General features: G+C 40.8%; 1 protein-coding gene across 4 annotated transcripts in view; it reads right to left on the bottom strand.

Annotated features, from left to right (window-relative positions):
* The window catches only part of LUZP2 (leucine zipper protein 2), a 480,337-nt gene that overhangs the window by 102,341 nt on the left and 355,065 nt on the right, over window positions 1-22,931 (bottom strand). For all 4 annotated transcript variants that reach the window (XR_012903570.1, XM_075927754.1, XM_014573955.3 and 1 more), the window contains 2 exons: window positions 17,320-17,382; window positions 4,707-4,769 (listed from right to left, as the gene is read on the bottom strand). Coding sequence is in view for 3 of the 4 variants with exons in the window: in XM_075927754.1 (XP_075783869.1) it covers window positions 4,707-4,769; window positions 17,320-17,382 (126 nt within the window). In the remaining variant the exon portion in view is untranslated. The remainder of the gene's footprint in view (window positions 1-4,706; window positions 4,770-17,319; window positions 17,383-22,931) is intronic.

Below are 22,931 nucleotides of genomic sequence, written 5' to 3'. Positions count from 1 at the left end.
TTCTCAAATATACAATGCCGATGAGACCGGGCTCTTATGGTGTTGTTTGCCAAACTCTACTCTGGTTGGTGGTGCTGAAAAGGCTGCTCATAGCTTCAAAATAAACAAAGACTGCATTACAGTTCTGGTATGCGCAAATGCATCCAGCACGCATAAGCTTCAGCTTTTTGTTGTAGGGAAGTACAAAAAGCCAAGGGCATTTAAAACCCTTACAAGTTTGCCAGTGATTTACCAGGCACAGGGGAATGCTTGGATGACAGCAGAAACCTTTAAGGACTGGTTTTTTAATTATTTTGTGCTTACAGTTAAGGAGAATTTTAGAAAGAGGGGGGTCAACCGGAGGATAGTAAAGCTGTTCTTTTGCTCGATAACTGTCGAGCGAATCTGCCCGCTTCGGAGCTTGTTAGTGGAAATATTTTCACTACATATTTGCCAGCAAATGTGACGTCTTTGATCCAACCTACGGATAAAGGCGTGATACAGAACTTTAAGTGTTTCTACAGCGGGTCTTTTGTCCGAAAGCTGGTAAACTCAGACTGCAGTGTTTTTGAATTTCAACCCGATTTCATCCTTAAGGATGCTGTGTATGCAGCCGCATTGGCTTGGAAAGACGTAAAGAAGGTTACTGTACGAAAATGTTGGGGAAAACTTTGGTCTAGCATCAGGTTTTGTGACAATTCTTCCAATGAAGAGGAATTTTGTGGTTTTAATGTTAGGTCTAAACACAGTAATGACATACAGGAAAAAACTGAAAATGTACCTGAGAAGAATGCTGTTGCAAAGCTCACAGAAAATGAGATTGAACAATGGCTTGATATGGACAAAGACGAACCAGTTGTAGAAATTTTGAGTGATGCTGCTATCACTGAAAGTGTTATGAATCCACAAAAACCTCAGGAAGAAGAAGAGCAAGTGACGGAGAGAGCAAAATATATCTGGCGAGAGTCAACTGATTTTATTTCCAAATTAGTTGAATTTGCAGAGAGTTGCAGCCAATATAATGCAGCTGAAGTGATGAGCCTTCATATTATTCTGAATAACTTTTATACCAAGAAGTCGCAGTCCTCTAAGCAAGCCGATCTCAGGGATATGTTTGCAAGGGCATGGAAGATAGTTCAGCCTTTGTCTTTACCACCACCATCAGAGCCTACTGTTGTCGACACCCCTATGGAAGCAGAGGAGGATATCGATAACCCAGATGATATCACAGATGATGAAGCAGGGTTTCATCAGATGATTAGTTTTGCAGCATGGCAAATAAACAAAATTATAGTTTTAAGTTTTAGTGTTTTGTTTAAGTTTGTGGGTTTTTTAGTGTTTAAGTGAATAATTTACAGACTGTATTAGTGTTGAAGTGTATATATGTATATAGTGTTTATATGTATGTAGTACCTCTTGATAGTCCAGCACATCCAATAATCTGGCACCACCTACTCTGGTCCCAAAGGTGCCGGATTATCGGAAGTCTACTGTATTTTAACTTCAGCTATGTGATTGATGTAACTGAAGTTGAGTAGCTTAATTCCACTTTAACCCTGCTGTGTAGATCTACTCTAAGGTACAAGGAGATGAAATTACTTCCCCAAATTCTCACTTGCTATAGCACAGCCTAGAACATTCAGTTCTTAGGGGATGTCTACACTACGGGACAAGATTGAATTAAGATACGCAACTTAAATGGAAGTACCTTAACTTGACTTTTGGTACTGTACACACTGCAGGAAGTTGAAGGGAGAACATTCAACTTCTCTTACTCCTTGTGGAAGCAGGACTACCAGCATTGACAGGAGTGCCCCTCTCAGTTTGAATTAGTGCGTCTTCGCTAGACTCGCTAATTCAAAACCTGGAAGATCAACAGCAGCAGCTTCGGTTTTCTCTGTAATGTAGACATACCCCTAGAGTTTTAAGGCCAGAAGGAACTGCTATATTTTCTAGGTTGACCTCCTGCATATCACACTAAACCCAACAACGGACATATTACATGATGCTAAATTATGAACGTACCACAAGCATAGAATAGGAGAGAGACTAAGATGCCCCAGTGCCCCATGCATCCAGGTGATCTTCGTGAGTGATCTTCATCTCATGCTGCAGAGAAAGGCAAAAAATCTCCAAGGTTGCTCTAGTCTGATGAGGAGGAAAATTCCATCCCACATATATATATGGTGGACAGTTAGCCCCTGAGCACACGTGCTAGAACTAGCCAAACCAGAACCTGAGAGAGAGAGAGAATGCTCAGTGCCACCTCAGAAACCTGTCCCTGCATCATCCAGTGTCCCATCTCCAGCTGTGATATTTCAGAGGAAGGAGAAAAAAGACCACAGGTATATCATAAGAGAAAAAAACACTTCCTGACCCCTTCCTTTTCTTCATCCCTGTGCCTCAACTGCAGGTCTTTTCCTAAGGGGCAGCAGGTCCACTAGGTAAGTTAGAGTAAAGAACTGACACTCAAGAGAAATTGTATTCTCAGGTTGGCTATTGATTTGCCATATACCATTGGCAAGTCACTTCACCTTTCTGTGCTGCATTCCACGCCCACCCTTTGTCTTTTCAATTTAGATGGCAAGCTCTTTGAGGCAGGACCATGTCTTATTGTTTGTACAGTGCCTACCACACTTGAACTCAATCTCTGTTGGCCCCCATAGATGCTAATATAGCACATATGGTAACAGTAATTAGCCTCCTCTCTGCAGGCAAATAAAATAAGTCTTTCCCCCTAACCACTTTTAGATAATATCTTTTATTCCCCATCTTAAAGTTTTCTACTAAAATCCAAACTGAATCTGAACTGTTTGTTGAGTTGATTCTACTTCATTAGCTGTCATTTTTAGTGCCAAACTAGAACCCCAGATCTAATTTAGAGAAAATTCCTCAAACTGCTGGTGCAACTGCCTAATGATAGTGAAAATTCAGATAAGAGTTTTCCTGTCTAGTGCATACCTCTAATTTTGTTCCTCCACTGGCTAGGGTTCCAAAAAAGACCAGAAGTAGGAAGTATGTAAAATTCTGTGAGACATCCTATTCTCATAATATTATCTGTCTGATTTTAGAAAGAGGAATTTGGGTATGTTTCAGCTGAGTATCTAAACTTTTCAGTGTTTATGTGAATGAGACTGACTCGAAATTTGGTTTGCGTATACAGGCAGTCCCCGGGTTACGTACAAGATAGGGACTGTAGGTTTGTTCTTAAGTTGAATTTGTATGTAAGTCGGAACTGGTACATATTGTAGGGGAAACTCTAGCCAAACATTTCTCCAGAGCTCAGTTTTATTCTCCCACACCTCACTTCCCTTAGTCCTTTATTCTCAAGCTGAGGTGTCTGCTGAGAAAAGCCGCTCCGCGTCTCCCTGGTCTGCTGGGGGGGGGGGGGGGGGGCTAGCTTCACGTCTCCCTGGTCTGCTGGGGGGAAGCAGCTAGTGCAGGGTTGCCTCACCCCGTTTGTAAGTAGGGATCCGATGTAAGTCGGATCCATGTAACCCGGGGACTGCCTGTACCTCATAGGGCATGTTTACACTGAGGAATTATTTCAAAATAACTTCCCTTATTTCAAAACAACAAGGTGTGCATCCCCACTAAGGCTATGGCTACAGTGCAGCCCTATTTCAGGATACTAGATGTATCCCCAAATAGCTATTCCATGTCTTTTGAGCACTCCCACTATTTTAAAATATAACAGGCTCACTATTCTGATGTCTCTGTAACACCTCAATCCACAAGGAGTAAGGGACATTTCAGAACAGTGATTCTTTTGAAATAAAGTGCTGTGTAGACAGCGCCAAATTCTGAAATCAGCTACTTTGAAATTGACTCAAAATAAGCTACGCAATTTGCATAGTTCAAATTGCGTAGCTTATTTCGAGCTACGGGTGCAGTGTAGATGCACCCTACCAAACCTGTTATTTCAAAATAAGAGACTTGTTATTTTGAAATAATAACGCCTGCTTGTGAAGAGGAATAAGCTTATTTCAAAATAGTAATTTCAGGAGTTATTATTTTGAAATAACCTGGTAGTGTAGACATAGCCATAGAAACTTCAGTTTCTTGTCAAGAAGCTGTAGCTGAAGAAAGAAATTTCAAAAGAGCTGGAACACAGATGGATAAAAGCTAGATGCCTACAGGATTATTTTCCATGTTTGTCACAAGTTATTCTGTCTACTTGTCACAGATATTTGAAGAGTTTTCTTTAAATGTTATCCTGTACTGCTTTAGCACAGAGGACTGCTAATCAAACAGAAACCACCTGACAGCCATAAAATGTTCTAATGCCCAATTAGAAAGATTAAAAAGCCCTTTACAAGAATCTGTGGAACAATGGGAAAGGTTTGTGTCACTAGCAGAGCACTGACTATGCTATTGGTTTATGCTGGTATTTTCATGTAAATAACCATGAGCTAAATATTTTTCCATTTCAATTTTAAGTAACGATGGAGATAACAGAATTTTTGAAGCTTTGAATTCACCTCTATCTTTTCCCAAAGAAAGCATTGCAATACCATACTTTGCCCTTTCAACTCTGACAAATAGATGGTATTTCAGAGAACACATTATGGGAATGATGTCTGTGACTGAGAGTTTTGAGCATCTTTCATTATGCTGACAGTTAGGGAAATTATTTTTTCAATTCTGCAGTAACAAAATCTGGATGATTTTAACATTATATTGACTGAAAGTAAATACCTTAGCTAGCTCTAGTAATATAAACTCACCTTAAAAATCAAATCCTTTTTCCCATAGCGAAACTCCTTCAGCTGGGCTTGGATCTTTTTTGACTGCAAGTAAAAGGTAACAAATTGTTATTTTAAATCATTTACATTTGAGAACCTGAGGAGTAGATGACAGAAATTCTGACAATGGAAAAAATGAAATTAGCTCACACACAAAAAAAAAAAAATCAAAGCTTCAGAATTTTATTTTCTTTTTTTATTTGCATGCCTGTATATATATTCTTTGTAACAGCAGCACGTCTACAGCAATTATGGGAACCAAGGAAGAGTTAAATGGTAACCTCCAATTAGAACTCGTTCACAAGCTATCTTGTTGTTGTAGGGAGTTAGTTTACCTCATCTGTTTTGGACACGAGATTTTAACAACCGTTCACAGCTAAGCAGAGCTAAAGGCAGCAGGAGACACAATATACAGAAGTTTAATGACTTCTATTATGTGGTTAATTGTTGTATGTGAGTCACATTGTAAGGATCATGTAGACTGCTGCCTGATGAAAGTCAGCAAAGCTATGCTGATTTATATTATCTGAGGATCTGGCCCAGAAAGGCGCTTTTTTTTTTTTTTTTTAAGAGAACGTTACAGTGAAAAACTAATTTTAAATACATTTATAGTCTTACTTCTCTCAATTATTTTAAAAGGTTTTTGTTTAAAAAAAGTGCAGGATGTGAATGATAATGAGTTCCTTTATTCACCCTTTTTTTGGCCTTCCCTTTATTTAAGTAACCATCGCAAATAAAGTATTTTGCCGGCTTTACAACTTTAATAATTCAAACCGGTCTTCAGACTAGATATTAATGTAAAGACCCAAGTACCTAATTACTAGCTATTTAGCACTTTTTGTTGTTGTGGTGAGGTTTTTAAACTCCTCCACACACGTCAGTTTGCATGTTTAATGGTATCGTCTTTACAGTACTGGGTGATCTAAGCTAGTTAGAGTTCTGTAATGAAATTCAGCTCTCACCCCAAGTCCACTGAAAAGGGATATTAACCTGAAGAGTGATGTATCAAAGGATTTGGCATATTTTCCATAATTGGAACCCTTTAAGCAAGGCCATATCTACACAGAACTTTCATGATTAAATCTTTTGAAAAAACACCCACCTGAACAAAAGTTTTAATGATGAAAAGCTCTAGTGTAAATAGTGCTTCATCAGTGAGAGCCACTCTCCCTTCCATGAAGGTACCCCTCCTCAGTGGGGGTGATTTTATTCGGTTATTGGGAGAGCTTTCTTCCAAGGACAAAGAGCAGCTACCCTTTCAATGGTATCACTGAAGTGGCACACTGCCTGTGATTGCATGTCTTTCTAAAAGACATGTTACAATGTGACAGGTCTTTGAGCTAGATGAAACAATCACTGGGTGAAATTGTATAGCTTGTCTTAGGTGGGAAGTAAATCCAGATAATCACAATGGTCCCTTCTGACCTGTAATTTATGGATACAGGTAGTCCCGGAGTTACGCGGATCCGACTTGTCGGATCCGCAGTTACGAACTGGGCTTTTCTCACCCCGGAGCACACGAGCGGCGGGACGCCCAGATGCACCGCGGTCCCGCCGCCCGCGTCCTCCGGGGTGAGAAAAGCTGCTCCATGTCTCCCTGGTCTGCTGGGGGGGGAGCCCCCCCCAGCAGACCAGGGAGACGCGGAGCAAAGCCGCGGAGCACGCGGGCAGCGGGACAGCCTAGACGTGCCGCGGCTGTCCCGCTGCCGGCGTCCTCCGCGGCTTTGCTCCCTGTCTCCCTGGTCTGCTGGGGGGAGTTCCCCCCCCCAGCAGACCAGGGAGACACAGACACAGAGCAAAGCCGCGGAGGATGTGGGTGGGACAGCGGTGCATCTTGGCGGTTCCGCCACCCACGTCTCCCTGGTCTGCTGGGGGGGGGGGGCGCAGCTAGTGCTCCCCCTCTCCCCCCAGCAGACCAGGCTTTTCTCACCAACGATGCCTGGGGTAGAGCAGCTGGGGTGCTGCCGGGTTGGTCCCGCAGCACCGCTCCTTGGCACTACTGAACCAACCCAGCAGCACCCCAGCTGCTCTGCCCCAGGCGTCCCCAAGTCAGCCGCTTGTGGCAACTCTGCCTCGGGCTTCCTGTAGTCAGCCGCTGGTCAGTTTCAGCAGCAGCTGAATCTGGACGCCAGTTCTGACTTACATACAAATTCAACTTAAGAACAAACCTACAGTCCCTATCTTGTACGTAACCCGGGGACTGCCTGTATATGAAAAAAAAAAAAAAAAAAAAAGATGAGCTAATTGTGGTTTAACATGGTTATGAGGAGAAACCAGGTGAAACCTTGCAGCCTTTTACTTTGCTTTTAGTTTACAAAGTACATTGAGGCCTATAACTCAATATGAAACTCAGTGTTTGAAGACTACTCACAATGTGAAACTTAAAAAAGGTTCGCCTGAAACTGCCAAACAAATTAGTAGCATATTTACCTCTAAATTCTGAGCTCTTCTTCTAGCCCATATTTCTTCTTCCTCTTATGGCCTCATTTTTGGAGAGCAGAAAGTGCCAAGATTCTGTTCTAACCAAGGTCAATTTCACTCTGTGGACTACCAGGTACAGGTTGGACTTCCTTGGTCTGGCACTGTCCGGACCTGACCGGTCCCAAATGAGAGAATTTGCCAGTCCAGGGGAAATGTCCCCTGCCACCAGCCCTGAGTCAGCTGGCCCCTTGACTCTGGCCCCTTCTACCTTCTCCCCAGACAGACTGTCTGCCCTGCTGCCACCAGCCCCTCAGCCCTGACCACAGTCCCAGTCCCGGGCTGCTGCAGGCGGCCAGGTTTCCCCAGCTCCGTGCTGCAGTGAGCAGCCGAGATTGTCTGTCCCCCAACCCCGCGCTGTGACAGGTGGTCAGGGTTCTCCAGTCCCTGATCCCAAACTGCTGTGTGCTGCTAGGGTTCTTCTGCAAAAAGCCAAGCTTCGTCAGCCCCCGGCCCTGTGCTTCTGTGGAAAGCCAAATATTCCCTGGCTTCTGGGGTTCTCCGGCTCTAGCCCCAGTACTGTTGTGAGGCTCCAACCTCACTGCCTGCCCCCAACCCCTGCTGGGCTGCTGGGTCTCCTGCCATTAGGATCCCAAGCTCTCCAGTCGAGACGCATCCATGGTCCTGCTGGATGACAGATGTTGCGGGAACAGAAGAGAGAGAGTTTTCAGAGCTGCAAACATGTACAGCCATTAGCCTCAGTCTTATCAGTCAGTAAGCTACTGCTATTGACTGTAACGGGACCAGGATTTGGTCCTAATATAATATGTAATACAGCTGCCACTGAGCTGTAGAAAAGTCTAAAAGTCACTCCCTTTCTCACATTCAGTAGCTCAGGGGCAGGAGAGGTCTGTAACATTTTCTAGTCACTAGTTTAAGGGGTTGTATTCTAATAACAAATCTTGGAAGTCAAATGTACACATATAGGAGGAGAAGTCAAAAAGTATCCGCAAAGTGTTCATATCTTTGTGAATGCCCCAGCTGCTGAATTCGCACGCAACTGTAAGCACGGAACCTCCCTATATTGTAGCAACATATTTGGCGTTGACCACTCAGATGTCTTTCACTACTAGTGGGGTCAACATGGCCGATACGCTTACCACATGCACCAAAGAAGAGCAGCGTGCAGTGATTCAATTTTTGTGGGCTGAAGGTGAAAGAGGTGCGGAAATTCATTGAAGACTATCAGCACAGTACAGTGACAGTGTTTTGCTTCAGCGAAGCATGTACAAATGGATTAACATGTTCAAAAATGGCCGAACAAGCGTCACTGACAAAGAACAACCAGGGCCCCCATCCACAGCGATTACTGAAAGGAACACTGAACAAGTCTGTGTGTTGATTCTCGAAAACAGGAGAGTGACTGTCGAAGTGGCAAACCAACTGCAGATTAGTCAAGGTTCTGCCCATGAAATCATTCACTACAAACTTCACTTCAGTAAAATTTGTGCAAAATGGGTTCTCAAACAACTCATGGAGCAGCACAGACGTAACCACTTGGACATCTGTAACCGCCTTTTGAACCAGTATCATGAGGAAGGTGACGCTTTCTTGAGTCACACTGTCACTGGTGATGAAACATGGATCCACCACTATGAGCCAGAGAGTAAACGCCAGAGAGACCCCTCAAAGCTGCTTTAAGAGGCCGTCGTTTTGCCAGTGACCATGATTTGAAGGAGGCGGTGAATACATGGCATGCTGCCCGGCCGAAAACATTTTTTTCTGAAGGCATAAAAAAGCTTGTGTTACGCTGAACCAAGTGCGTTGAAAAGCAGGGGAACTATGTTGAAAAAAAGATACACTTATGAGTTCTGTATTGCTGTTGTGTTAATTTTAATAAATACATTGCAGATACTTTTTGATTTACCCTCGTAGATTATAGAGAGAGAGTTGCTATTCTACACTAAGGGTATGTCTACACTACCCCGCTAGTTCGAACTAGCGGGGTAATGTATGCATACCGCACTTGCTAATGAAGCCCGGGATTTGAATTTCCCGGGCTTCATTAGCATAAGCGGGGAGCCGCCATTTTTAAATCCCCGCTGCTTCGAACCCCGTGCAGCGTGGCTACATGGGGCTCGAACTAGGTAGTTCGGACTAGGTTCCTACTCCGAACTACCGTTACTCCTCGTGAAACGAGGTGTACCGGTAGTTCGGAATAGGTACCCTAGTCCGAACTACCTAGTTCGAGCCCCGTGTAACCGCGCTGCACGGGGTTTGAAGCAGCGGGGATTTAAAAATGGCAGCTCCCCGCTTATGCTAATGAAGCCCGGGAAATTCAAATCCCGGGCTTCATTAGCAAGTGCGGTATGCATACATTACCCCGCTAGTTCGAACTAGCGGGGTAGTGTAGACATACCCTGAATTATCCCAAGAAGACTGAATACAGGAAAGATGCCAGATTGGCGAGCACACATTATATTGTAAGCGCAGCTGAAGGCTTGCTTGTCTTTGAAAAAGAATTTTAACACCTGAGCTTTGGCCCAGTGTTCTAGGGTGGTTGAAATCAACCTTCAAAGGAAAAATGTGACTTGCCAGCTGTACAGCTCATATAGCATCCCTTGCTGTCTTCATCACTGATCAACACTGGCATTTGTTAACAAGGAGACCTTTTGATATGTCTTACCAGCTGACGTCTAAGACCACATTGACCAGCTTTTTCCGGAACATGTTAGTAGACGACACTGTCTGGTTTTAAAATTGACACTAGCAGTGTGGTTCCCTGTGGCTTTTTGTCAGATCTGCAGCTCACTAATATTCTGGGACAGTGTCACCCACCCACCATTCAATCCTGACTACAGTGGCAGCTTTATATTCAGCACTTGACTGCTGATGATGCTGTGCTAATCTTTAGTGCAAAGTCCCAATGATTCTTAGAGAACAGCTACAGCAAAATAAATAATGGTTAAATTTACATTAGTATCGCCCATTTGCTAATTACACAACTAGCTTGAAAAATTAAAATTCCTAGAGCTAAATTCATCCCTAGTATAATTCCAGTAAGGTCAATGAACACACACTAGGGCATGTGTCACCTCTAAGAATTTATGGATGTAAAGAGGGATCTTTTACTGATCTAATGGCAAAGTAGCATCTGCAAGTAGCATTTAAAGGAGAAAACAATTGGGCAACTTGCTTCTATGCTATTTCACACGGCTCAGCCTGCAGGGATTTTGAAGGGAGTGACACACCAGCATCCACCATCATTTTGTATATTACTCTTATTCAGACAGAAGGAAACAGTATGCCTCTGTCTTACCCCATTGGATCCTGGAAAGAGTACAACACCAAAGAACCTACTGGCCAGCATCTCATTGTATGTGTGCCAGACTAGGGTTTAGTACAGAATTCATAAGGCTGGGGTTTAGTACAGAGTTTCCCAACCTACGGGTCGGGACCCAAATATGGGTCACCATTACATTTCAAAAGGGTCGCCAAGTGTCTCTCCAGGTGGCTCTGCTCCCCCTCCCCAGTTTTTGAATAGCCTTGGGTCACCAAGTCTTCCCGAATTGTCAAAATGGGTCCCCATTTGGAAAAGGTTGGGAACCACTGGTTTAGCACATAATTCATAAAGACTACCTATATTTTTAAAGATGTAATTTCTTCACTTAAAAAGTAAGGCACATTCATAATCAACTATCACAGATTTTTTGTATAACCCAGAGTTCTGTCCTTTGAAATTCTGACAATAAAGCCTACCACACCGCACAAATACTATGAACTGTATTGTACATTCTACACATTCCACGGATTTCTCATACTGTCCTGTATGTTAAGTGTTTTTCAGCTAGTCTAGCCAATTAGGTCATACATAGCTAGCCTAATAAATTAGTCACTTGTTCATGGGTAAAATCCTGACTTCCTTACTTAGCTTTTACATAAATCAATTACACATTGATTTGAAGGTGATTTACTAGGTAAAGGACTGGAAGAAAAACCTCACAACTTGGCACCATAAAAATAAGTTGTGTATTTCAGTAGATGCACTAAACTCATAGAAGCAAAGAAATAGAAGGAAGTCAACTCTGGTCACCTGCACTCATAACAGGAACAAGCACCATTTAGAGCATCTCTGTCAGGTGTTTGTCTAATCCGCTCTTAAAAATCTGTAGGGATGAAGATTCCGCAACCTCATTGCACAATTTATTCCAGTGTTTAACCACACTCAGGGCTCATCTAGACTACAGGGAATGGTCGAAAGATTGCACTTTCGAAAGCAGAGATTTCTAAAGTAAAAGTAGTTAAGATGCGGCTTTTCCAGCGAACACCCCTCTTTGTCGAAAAGCTGCTCTTCCTCAAAAAAGGAGGTTTACGCGGCTTTTCGATGGGGGGGGGAGGTGTCACCGAAAAAGCCGTGTATTAACTACTTTCACTTTCAAAAGCTCTGCTTTCAAAAGTACGATTAGAAGAAGATATGCAAATTCCCATGGAATTTGCATATATTCGCTTGACTGTTCCCCGTAGTCTAGATGATCCCTGACAGTAAATTTTTCCTAATGTCCATCCTAAACCTCCCTTGCTGCAATTTAAGTCCATTGCTCCTTATCCTATCAGCAGAGGTTAAGGAGAACAATTTTCCTTACTCCTCTTTGTAAGAGTCTTTAGGTACTTGAACACTTGTATGACCCCTCTGTATGCCTTCTCTTTTCCAGACTACATAAACCCTGTTCTTTCCCTCATAGATCATGTTTTCTAGACCTTTAATCATTTTTGTTGCTCTTCTCTGGACCTTCCTCAATTTCTCCACAGGTGTCTAAAAGGGTGTTAACAAGGAGGAGGGAGAATAATTGTTCTCCTTGGCTTCTGATGATAGGACAAGGAGCATTGGGCTTAAATTGCAGCAAGGTAGGTTTAGGTTGGACATTAGGAAAAACTTCCTAACTCTCGGGGGGGGGGGGGGGGAGTTAAATACCGGAATAAATTGCCTAAGGAGATTGCGGAATCTCCATCACTAGAGATATTTAAGAGAAAGTTGGACAGACATCTATCAGGGATGATCTAGACAGCACTTGGTCCTGCTGTGAGGGCAAGGGACTGGACTCGATCTCTCAAGGCCCCTTCTAGTTCTATGATTTGATGATCAAATGCTTTACTAAAGTGTAGGTATACCATGTCTACTACTTCCCCCTTATCCACTAGACTTATCCTATCAAAGAAAGCTATCAGTTTGGTTTGACATGATTTGTTTTTTTGCAAATCCATGGTGGCTGTTATCTGTCACACATTACACTGGTCTACAACTTTTGAGAAGTTGTCTGCTTCAGAGATAAAATGTGCTATTTATTATGTATGTATGTGCTGAATTCAAATATGACAATTAAAACAACTGATTGGCTACAGTTTCCAAGATATTTAAGTTTTTACATTTTACGTCTATGTATATTGTGTAGATAGTAGAGATTGTAAACCTAGGTCTTTTCATGTGTTTATGGTTGCTTTACATAATAATATTTCATCTGTCCTGTTTATGTAACACTTTAAAAATCAGCAAAAGGGTTATATAAATAAAATATATTATGAAACAAAAGGCAAAAAACTATTATGTACATAGTTTAGTCCTATTCAGTGTCTACTCGGCGCTTCTTGGCTTGTCTCTTGTATTCTTTAAATGGAGCATCTCTTGTCACTGTCCAGCAATAGTCTGCAAGCATTGATGGGCTCCATTTGCCCTGACAGTGTTTCTCCATTGTTGCAATGTCCTGGTGAAATCGCTCGCCGTGCTTATCGCTCCGCAGTTTGGTGGAAAAAAAATCTAGATGAGAGTGCAAAAAATGTATCTTTAGTGACATGTTGCAATCAAGGCTTTTGTATGCCTTGAGGAGGTTTTCTACCAACAACCTGTAGTTATCTGCCTTGTTATTTCCAAGAAAATTTATTGCCACTAACTGGAAGGCTTTCCATGCAGTCTTTTCCTTGCCACGCAGTGCATGGTCAAATGCATCATCTTGAAAAAGTTCACGAATCTGAGGACCAACAAAGACACCTTCCTTTATCTTAGCTTCACTTAACCTTGGGAATTTTCCACGGAGGTACTTGAAAGCTGCTTGTGTTTTGTCCATGTCCTTGACAAAGTTTTTCATCAGACCCAGCTTGATGTGTAAGGGTGGTAACAAAATCTTCCTTGATTCAACAAGTGGTGGATGCTGAACACTTTTCCTCCCAGGCTCCAATGACTGTCGGAGTGGCCAATCTATCTTGATGTAGTGGGAATCTCTTGCACGACTATCCCATTCGCAGAGAAAACAGCAGTACTTTGTGTATCCAGTCTGTAGACCAAGCAAGAGAGCAACAGCCTTCAAATCACCACAAAGCTGCCACTGATGTTGGCCATAGTTTATGTACCTCAAAAGTTGTTTCATGTTGTCATAGGTTTCCTTCATATGGACTGCATGACCAACAGGAATTGATGGCAAAACATTGCCATTACGCAGCAAAACAGCTTTAAGACTCGTCTTCGATGAATCAATGAACAGTCTCCACTCATCTGGATCGTGAACGATGTTGAGGGCTGCCATCACACCATCGATGTTGTTGCAGGCTACAAGATCACCTTCCATGAAGAAGAATGGGACAAGATCCTTCTGACGGTCACAGAACATGGAAACCCTAACATCACCTGCCAGAAGATTCCACTGCTGTAGTCTGGAGCCCAACAGCTCTGCCTTACTCTTGGGTAGTTCCAAATCCCTGACAAGGTCATTCAGTTCACCTTGTGTTATGAGATATGGTTCAGAGGAGGAGGATGGGAGAAAATGTGGGTCCTGTGACATTGATGGTTCAGGACCAGAAGTTTCTTCCTCTTCCTTGTCTGACTCAAGTGAGAATGATTCTGGTGCATCAGGAACCAGCAGTCCTTCTCCGTGGGGTACTGGGCGTATAGCTGATGGAATGTTTGGATAATGCACAGTCCACTTTTTCTTCTTTGACACACCTTTCCCAACTGGAGACACTATGCAGAAGTAACAACTGCTGGTATGATCTGTTGGCTCTCTCCAAATCATTGGCACTGCAAAAGGCATAGCTTTCCTTTTCCTGTTCAACCACTGGCAAAGATTTGTTGCACAAGTGTTGCAGCATATGTGTGGGGCCCACCTCTTGTCCTGGTTTCCAATTTTGCAGCCAAAATAAAGGTGAGAGGCTTTCTTAACCATAGTGGTTATACTGCGCTTTTGTGATGCAAAAGTCACTTCACCACAAACATAGCAGAAGTACGAGGCATCTCTGCTCACTTTGGCTAAACAGAAATGTGTCCCTTTGCAAAACCAAACACTGACAAATAAGAGAGCACGACACTGTATGATTTCTAGAGCTGATATAGGGCAATTTGTTCAGCAGAGTGATGTAAGCTTCATTATGATTGCATCATCCATGACTTCTAGGAATAACATGATGCAATTCATATCATGTATGATTCAATACCAGCTTCAGATTGTATCATTCATTGTTTTGCCTCAAAAGCAAGTACTGTCCAAACCTAGTCATAGATTTATTCATAGATCCAGTCAAAGGTGTATTTTAGTCATTTCTGGTTTAAATTGAGATCCCTTCCTTTTATAACTCACTTATCCTCCGCCATTCGCAAGTCAAGGGTCTATATACTGACCCAATAACATATCTTGAAAACTAGAGCCAAACAACAATTTTAAGCATCATTTTCGTTCTCAGTGACCCAGAATTAGTAAAGTTTGACTACATTTATATCAGAAGCATTTTGGCTGTAGAGCAGTGTTATCTTATAGATATTTGCAAATATATTCCTTAATTATTTGTTCCATTATCTTTTCTGGGTACAGAAGTTAAGATGACTGGTCTGTAGTTCCCTGGGTTGTCATTATTCCTCTTCTTATAGATGGGTACTATATTTGCCCTTTTCTAGTCTTCTGGAATCTCTTCCATATTCCATTATAGCTTATAGCATAATAGCCAGTGGCTTAGATATATCCTTAAATATTCTAGGATGCATTTCATCAGGCCTTGGTGCCTTGAAGACACCAAGTTGTTGACGTAATTTTTAACTTGCTCTTTTCCTATTTCAGCTTCTGAACCTATTCCATTTTCACTGGGATCCACTACGTTAGGTGTCCAACTTAAGCACCTCTGCCATTTCCACATTTTCTGTTACTGTTTTTCTCTCTTCATTGAGTAATATATTTGTAGGATGTTTTCTTGCTACCTTTTATGTTTCTAGCTCCCGATTTAATTCTATTGCATATTGTGCATCAATCTGAAAATAATGTGAGTATACATGTGGATTAAGTCTGCTCCCGCTGGTTTAAGTCATAGAAATTAATGGGAATCTCTCTACTGCTGTAACTACAACACATTAGCTGGAGCAATTGTTAATAAGACTGATCATTGTACAGAGGCCTGCTAATCTGGATTACCTCAGCCCTCCTTCAAAATGGTCTGCCATGCCTCCCCCCGCCTTTGGGGAGTCCTAGAGAAAGCAGAGCTGCATGGCACACTAAGGGAGGTCTGGAGTGCTTTTGCTGCCTTTAATCCCTAAACTTCCCTTGTGAGGTGGAACCAATGCAATTCTCAGCACTTTAGGTTCTCCTGTGCCTGCAGAAAAGGAAAGCACCATCTGGTCCATAAGAAGCAATGTTACAGCTAGATTTCTTAAGCTCCATGTGTATGATTCACAATGAGTCTCCTGCTGTGAGTTTTGATGAGAACTGGAGTTGGGGTTTTTTAATATCTTACTTTTAAAAATGTATGGTAGTATTTGAAGAGGCCTCTAACTTGAAAGCTATGTCAATGTGAATTTTTGGAGACAGGCTGCAAGCAGTTCTGATTCTAATCAATTCAAACTCCCAGGACAAAGACAAGATTTTTTCACAATATATGCATCGACACTGATTTCATACCAAATATTGGAAAGTCAAATTTCCTGTTTTCCATTTAAATGTATGTCCATGCTAGTTTATACACAGCTTTGTTGCAAACATTAAAATGTATTTAAAAAAATGCAAAGCTAATAGAAAAAATGAAGTTAAATAGTACTAAAAATTGAAGATGCGACGAACCCTGAGGAAATTAGCAGAAAAGAAAAAAAATAACACTTTTAGTCCAGGGCTTTAACAATTCAGTAATGTTAAAATTACTGAAAAGGAAGAAAAATGTATTTAACTACATTAAAAACCAAACACTGCAGCGTAAACCAGGAAGAGATATGATGATGTAGCTTGAGCAAAGCAAGAGAAAAGAAGCTATTGCACCTTAGTGTTGCCGATTTTCAGTGGTTTAGCTCAGTTGAAATAAATGAAAATTGGTTATTTAGACCAGCTATGAATGTAGCTCTATAACTTTGAAAATACACGTTTTAAAATCTGTTTCTTAATTAAAATGTATTTGATTTAAAGTGTGATAATTCTGTGGTGTTCTATCGATATACTTTGGCTTTTGTAGATTCATCAGAATACAAGTTGTATTATTAGATCATCTTGTCTATTTTCTTGGCAATGTCTAATTGTTCCCTATTGTTGATGAGTCTTTATTTTATGCTTCTCTAGTTTGACTTCACCTGGTAACTATAGGGCACTGCTCAAACCTGTGTATAACTTTACTCACTGCAGTAGTACCCTTTAGTAGCTTTCTAACACTGTTCATGTGAGTAAAATCATTCACATGTTTAAGTGATTGAAGAATCAGGGCTTTAATGTTGTCTGTATGAGATTGCCAGCTCCTTGGCAGAGGTACCATTTCTTATTCTTTATTTGCTAAAGTGCAACGCATGCGTTTTTAAATCATACACTTCAACATCAAAAATCATTTATCCAAAGCTTTATTCTGAATTATTTACAAGTATTCAAGCAATAGAGTTATTACTACTACTTTTAGATATTAGGGCCAATGGAGAAAATCAGTGCTTGGGATCCTGGGATTTGGCAGAATCTGTATTTTGTGTTTTGTTTCCTAGTGTATGTGTAATACTTTTATCATGGGAGCAAATGAGAGATTTTAGAAGCATGGATGCTTTGAACTCTAGCTGTAGATACACATGATGACTATATTATCTAGCCCAGAGTCCCTGTGTGACATTTTTTATGGCAATCCTCAACATTCTCCTTCTCTCTCTGGGTGTGTTAAGATTAGAACAGTAAGAAACTGTACTCACCTCTTCTGCATGGATACCACAAAGCTTGTTTCCCGACAGGAGCTTGTTCTTCAGGCTTTTGTTCTGAGGAAAGAACATGATTTTAGTACTGAGAGGTGCTAAAATATTAAAGAATCCATAAATATTTTACCATGTTGGTTTCACTTTTTATAGGATACGATCTTTAGGATGTTAGTCAAGTCACAAATAAATATGAAGCCAAGATAAATGCAAAATGGTACAGTAGCATCTTCCTTTCTAAAATTCAAAAGGCCTGCACTTTTTGAATTTTTCATTCACAGGGACAGAACTGCACACTGTAAACTATCAAAATACTACATGAATTAAGCTGAAAGCCATCTAATTAATCTCAATAGGAGGAGAAAGGGATTTGGTCCCTTGCCCTGACTAGTATAAACCAGCATTACTGATCACTGACTTCAGTGGAGGTAAGGAAATGTATGGCAGCCTAATATCCAACCACTGAACTCTTAAACAAAAATCAAGATTCAAAGATTCTTTTCATTGTAAAATGACTGAATTTAAGATTGGCAGAAGTCTGAAACATTAAAAGCAATTTCCCCTCTTTTTCCTCCCACCATTCAAACTTCTCTACCATATCAATTTTAATTTTACACTTATTTGCTGAATGAAAAAAAAATTAGAACAATGATAAAATGAAATTTCAATAGCTTAGCAATATGTCTATAGTCTACCTTGTTTCTGTATTCTTTGTTTTCGCTTGTGTTATGGTACAGTTGATAGTCAAGAGTATTTACCTTTATAATTTATCCCTTGGGTGAATGGCTGCCTCACTTTGAAAATTATTTTCTCTCTCTTTAAATTTTTCCCCCTTGAATTAAGAATGCGGTCAGCCAGCCAGATCCTCAGCTGGAGTAAATCAGTATAACTGAGACAAATAGAGTTACACTAATGTATAATCATCTGAGGCTCTGTTTCCTTATTTTTAGCTCAGGTCTCATGAATGAATTTACTATGCTGAATTCCTCAAACATGATACCATAAGAGCTGAGAGTTATTTTCACTATTTTTATTTCAATTTCCTATCCTCATTGTTACACTGAAGCCTATTGTGATTCATATTTTATTAGGTACGGAGCATTAAAGAGCCTTATGAAAAACCTAAAGTAGTTTCTAATGGATCTTGTGGGTTTTGTTTTGTTTAATTTTTTAAGGGCCACACGAGGCTAATACAGAGCTTGCATAATTTACACTCAGGACATGCTCTTTTTTTCTTTAGGAAATTGACAGGCTGTACAGATGTCTGCCTGGGACTGTACTGTGACAGAATACGTACGATGGAGGAATAGGGAAGAAATGGCTTTCCAAATGTTACATTCCTCTAAATATCACTAACGCTTCAGGAAAATTTCAGTAGCTTATATTCATATACAACAGCCAGTGTAATGCATACTATGGCGACGCTTTTCAATGTTAAAAAATAAAAACCTATCAATAATGTTTCTACAAAGCTATATATTGTACTCCAGTGGATAGCAATGGGTAACACCCAATGAGCCAAGAAATGAAAAATATTAGCAGTTTAACATATTCTCAACGGGTCAGCACAAAAGGCTGGGTCACTAGCTCTCACATTACATCCTGCAAAGACAATGCATCTCCAGAAAGTTTCTTTAGTAAAAATTCCCTCATGTCGTTTTATTGGGTGGTCAGGAAGGGAATCCTGCTCCACTCCTTGCTTTCCCCCATTTGAAACCAACTGCTGGAACTGCCTCCGAATCTCATGGATCCTGAGGAATCAGTGGGAGAGAGATCTCACTCCATAGCCCTCCTCCACTGCAGTGCAGCACTACTATAGCAAAGGAAACTGGGAATCTTCATGTTCATATCTACACTGGAGGATCTCACCTTTAGAAGATGGACAATAAACCCTGATACTGTATCATTTCCTTTAGCAGTTTTCAAGGCTGGTAGAAATATAGCCATACCCAGGTTTGGGCCACCCATCTGCTTCTTCTGCCATGGATCCTGATCTCAAACAAGCCCTCTCCAAGGGATCTTTGGAAACTTGAAGTCAGTGTTGTGCAAGGCTATTCCTTGCACATGAAGTGTGTCATGTGGGAAGGAAACGCTCCACAAGTATAACTTGGAGACAGGACCAGAGTTAGGGGCGGCTGATCCAGAGGATTGCCTAGTGCTGGGCTCGGAGAGTGACAACAGGGAAAACAGAATGTTCAAAGTAAAAGGTGTCAGGTATTCCATATGTGGATTCCTTTTTCACTAACCTTCTAGAATGTTCTAGACCATTTTGGAATCTTATATGATGGTGATAAATTATGCATGCAAATTGTGCATCAAAGTCATGAAACAGGCTTTAAATGCCATAAAAATATTAGGTATTCAAAAGTTTTACAAATGGAGAGGAGAGGAATCAAAGTCACTCTATGTCAAGGATACCATTTGGTGTTTGCCCCTTGCTAAAGTTATTTACATTTTCTTTAATGAATGCCTTTCAACTGGCTATGTTCTTATGTTGTCTTCTGCACACAGTGACTCTTCCTCAATTTTCAGACAGTATATCTAACCCACATAAATGGAAAGGGTAGATATTTTGGAAATAGTTGGGAAACCCGGGTATTTAATACGTACCTTTATTTGATGAAGGATAGCTTCTTTGATAAAATGTAGCCCCTTGGAAGAATGAACCCATAAAAAATTCCAGCTGCAGCTGCTCACTAATTTTTATAATGTGGTTTGCTGGGGCTTTAACATGTAAATCAAAGGGATCAGTACAACTAAAATAATAGTGAGCCCATTTTCCCTATTCTAATGAACATTTGGAAACCTAACCCACCACCTTTGATTAATTTAGCATACTGCAACAATGTAAATTTACCATTGAATAGCAATAGCATTATTCAAATTACAATTATACATGGGAAATATACTGCATTTGAAAAATAATAGTAATTGGATTCAGTACGTCAATTTAGGTTTAAGTCTACATCTCATTGGAAACCTTGAAAGCCTAATTTGTGACTTAGACATGTGTAGTTTTTGCCCCCACCCTATCAATTTCCTCATGGATCTTCTTCACAATTCCTGGGTAATGACAAAGTACATCATCTTGTTTCATACACATATTTCACTCTGTGCCTATTTTATACTATCATAGGCTGTTTCTGCAATGCTAAGTAGTCTCAAATTGCCTAAACTAAGTGTCCACAATACTATAAGGCAAGGGATATTATTCTGCAAATTGGCCCCTGTGCAAAGATATGTTTATTGCTGGAGAAAAGGGGAATAAGTTAGATGACTTTAATTCTCATGGTGCATTTATTATTAACTGTTATTTATTTGTATTACCATAGCACTAGAATGCTTAGTTGTGGATTAGGTGTTTACAATAAGCATATAAGACATGAGATGTGGGAGCACAAGAATGAAATAGTTGCATTGGCCCTGGTCCATCAGTATATATGCCCTAGTCTACACTAGGGAGTTATTTCGAAATAACCCCTTATTTTGAAATAGCAAGCACAGTGTCCATGCTACCAAGCCCATGATTTCAAAATAAGGTGCTGGTTATTTTGAAATAACTGCTTGAGCTTTCCTTATGGAATAAACTTAATTTTGAACTAGTTATTTCAGGAGTTATTTTGAAATAATTTCCTAGTGTAGACATGCCCTATTGGAGCAGTTAAGGAACCACTTTCATTTATACTAACTGGTTATGACCATGTTGGTTGTGAATTCCTGTATTTCAGGTAACCTTTGTCCTACCACCAGCACCCCTGTGCTAGGGCTCAGTTGGTATAGGTACCAGCTATGTCACATTATGCCAACTAAGAGACCTCTTATGCTGGCAAAATTCATAAATAGTTTTTTAGATTTTGCCTGGAAAGGGGAAAGTTTTGGTATTTACTCGGGCTGTTAAAAAATTGAATCATGATTAATCGCGCAATTAATTGCATGCACTGCCCCTTTGAAACACTATGGAAGCGTTTCAAAGGGGCAGCGCTGTGGAAGCCCAGCAGTTCAAAGGGGCAGCACTGCGGAAGCCCGGGATCAATTGGAGTCCTAAGCTGACCCCAGGCACAGTGCAGCTGCCCTTTGGAAAGGCCACCCCGACGTTTCCAAGGGGCAGCACCCAAGGGAGGCCAAGCTCAGCTGGAGTCCCCACCTGACCCAGGCTCCATGCCTTGCTGCCCCTCAAATGCTGCCCTGGCATTTCCAACAGGTAGCATCACAGGAGCCCGTTATCAGCTGGAGTGCCCAGCTGACCCCGGGCTCCGGGCAGCACTGCCCCTTTGAATCTGCCCCAGGACTCTTTTTTAGGGGATTTGAAGCTTCGCGGATTGGCACTTCAAAGGGGCAGTGGAGCGGGGATCAGCTAGGCACGCCTAATGTGCTGCCTTTTTGAAACGCCAGAGCAGCGCTTCAAAGGGGCAGCACAGCATTAACGCCTGTGATTAACGCATTACAAAAATTCACATTAATCCTTCCCTGCATTAATTGCAGGCATTAACACACATCAATTGACAGCCTACTATTTACTATATGGCATTTATCAAGCTCTGAACATGTCAAATTGATACATATTGTTTTGCATCCTAATTATAATTGATGATTTCCTCCAGCAGCAGATAAAACATACTTAACATATATTATTGCTGAATCTGGGCCTCAGTGATAATCAGACCAGGACTCTTTTTTAAGGTCTCTTTTCATGAAGAGTCTCCTTTTGCTTCTTTCTGTAACGGTTTGGTAAAAGTTTCTTTCATTAATTAGTTCAAATAGCTGGAAAGCAAAACTCTGAGATTGCAAGATCTTATTGAGTCAGGAAAAGTTCAAAATACAGTCTCATGCAGATTTAAGATGACCAGTCTTCCCTCCCAATTCAGCACCCTACACAGAGATCAACTTAAAAAAAAAATCAACAAATTTTAAAATTAAACTGGTATGTTACAAGGCCACTATTTCACAACAGTGTGTTTGTTTTTATTATTAAAGGGGAAAAGATTTAAAAGATATTTCAAGTTTAAAAACCAAGATATGTATGTAAAACATAACTGTTTAAGTATTCATAAATGTGTTTTAATAGCTAGGGTACCTTTTAAAAATATACAATAATGACTAACTAGATATATTCCTTTAGATTTACAGCAAGTATCCTATTATAGCCAAACTAAATGTGTAGTTAAGTGTATTTAGGTTGCTTGAAATGCTAATATCACAGGGTGCTTTGCTGAAAAATTTGCATCACTGTATCATTAAATACATTGAACAACTGTAATTTAGGTCTAAAGCTTCATTCCCTTTTGTGTTATTTAACTTCTTTGCATCAGCAGTTTCAGTACATCCATAAATTTAGCTGCAGTTGAAACCTGCCTTGCTTGTTTCTCAGACTTGTAATCTTAGGGTTGTTATATGTAGTACATTATTCTGCATCAAAAGGGTATAAATTCTAGTGCCCACTAGCATGTCATCTGCTAAATTGACTGGCGAGGCACATAAAAAGTTCCCTAGTGCATATTAATATAGTCCACGTTCAAAGAGTACTGCATTAATATGCACCGGGGAACTTTTAGAATGCAACAGTAGGGTATAAATGGGCCAATCGGTATGTGGTACACTAGCGTTCACTAGAA

This window comes from Pelodiscus sinensis, chromosome 4, assembly GCF_049634645.1.
Source record: "Pelodiscus sinensis isolate JC-2024 chromosome 4, ASM4963464v1, whole genome shotgun sequence".
Classification (NCBI taxonomy): Eukaryota; Metazoa; Chordata; order Testudines; family Trionychidae; genus Pelodiscus; species Pelodiscus sinensis.
Note: the sequence above shows the minus strand (reverse complement) of the source record. Positions and strands in the feature narration are given on the sequence as shown.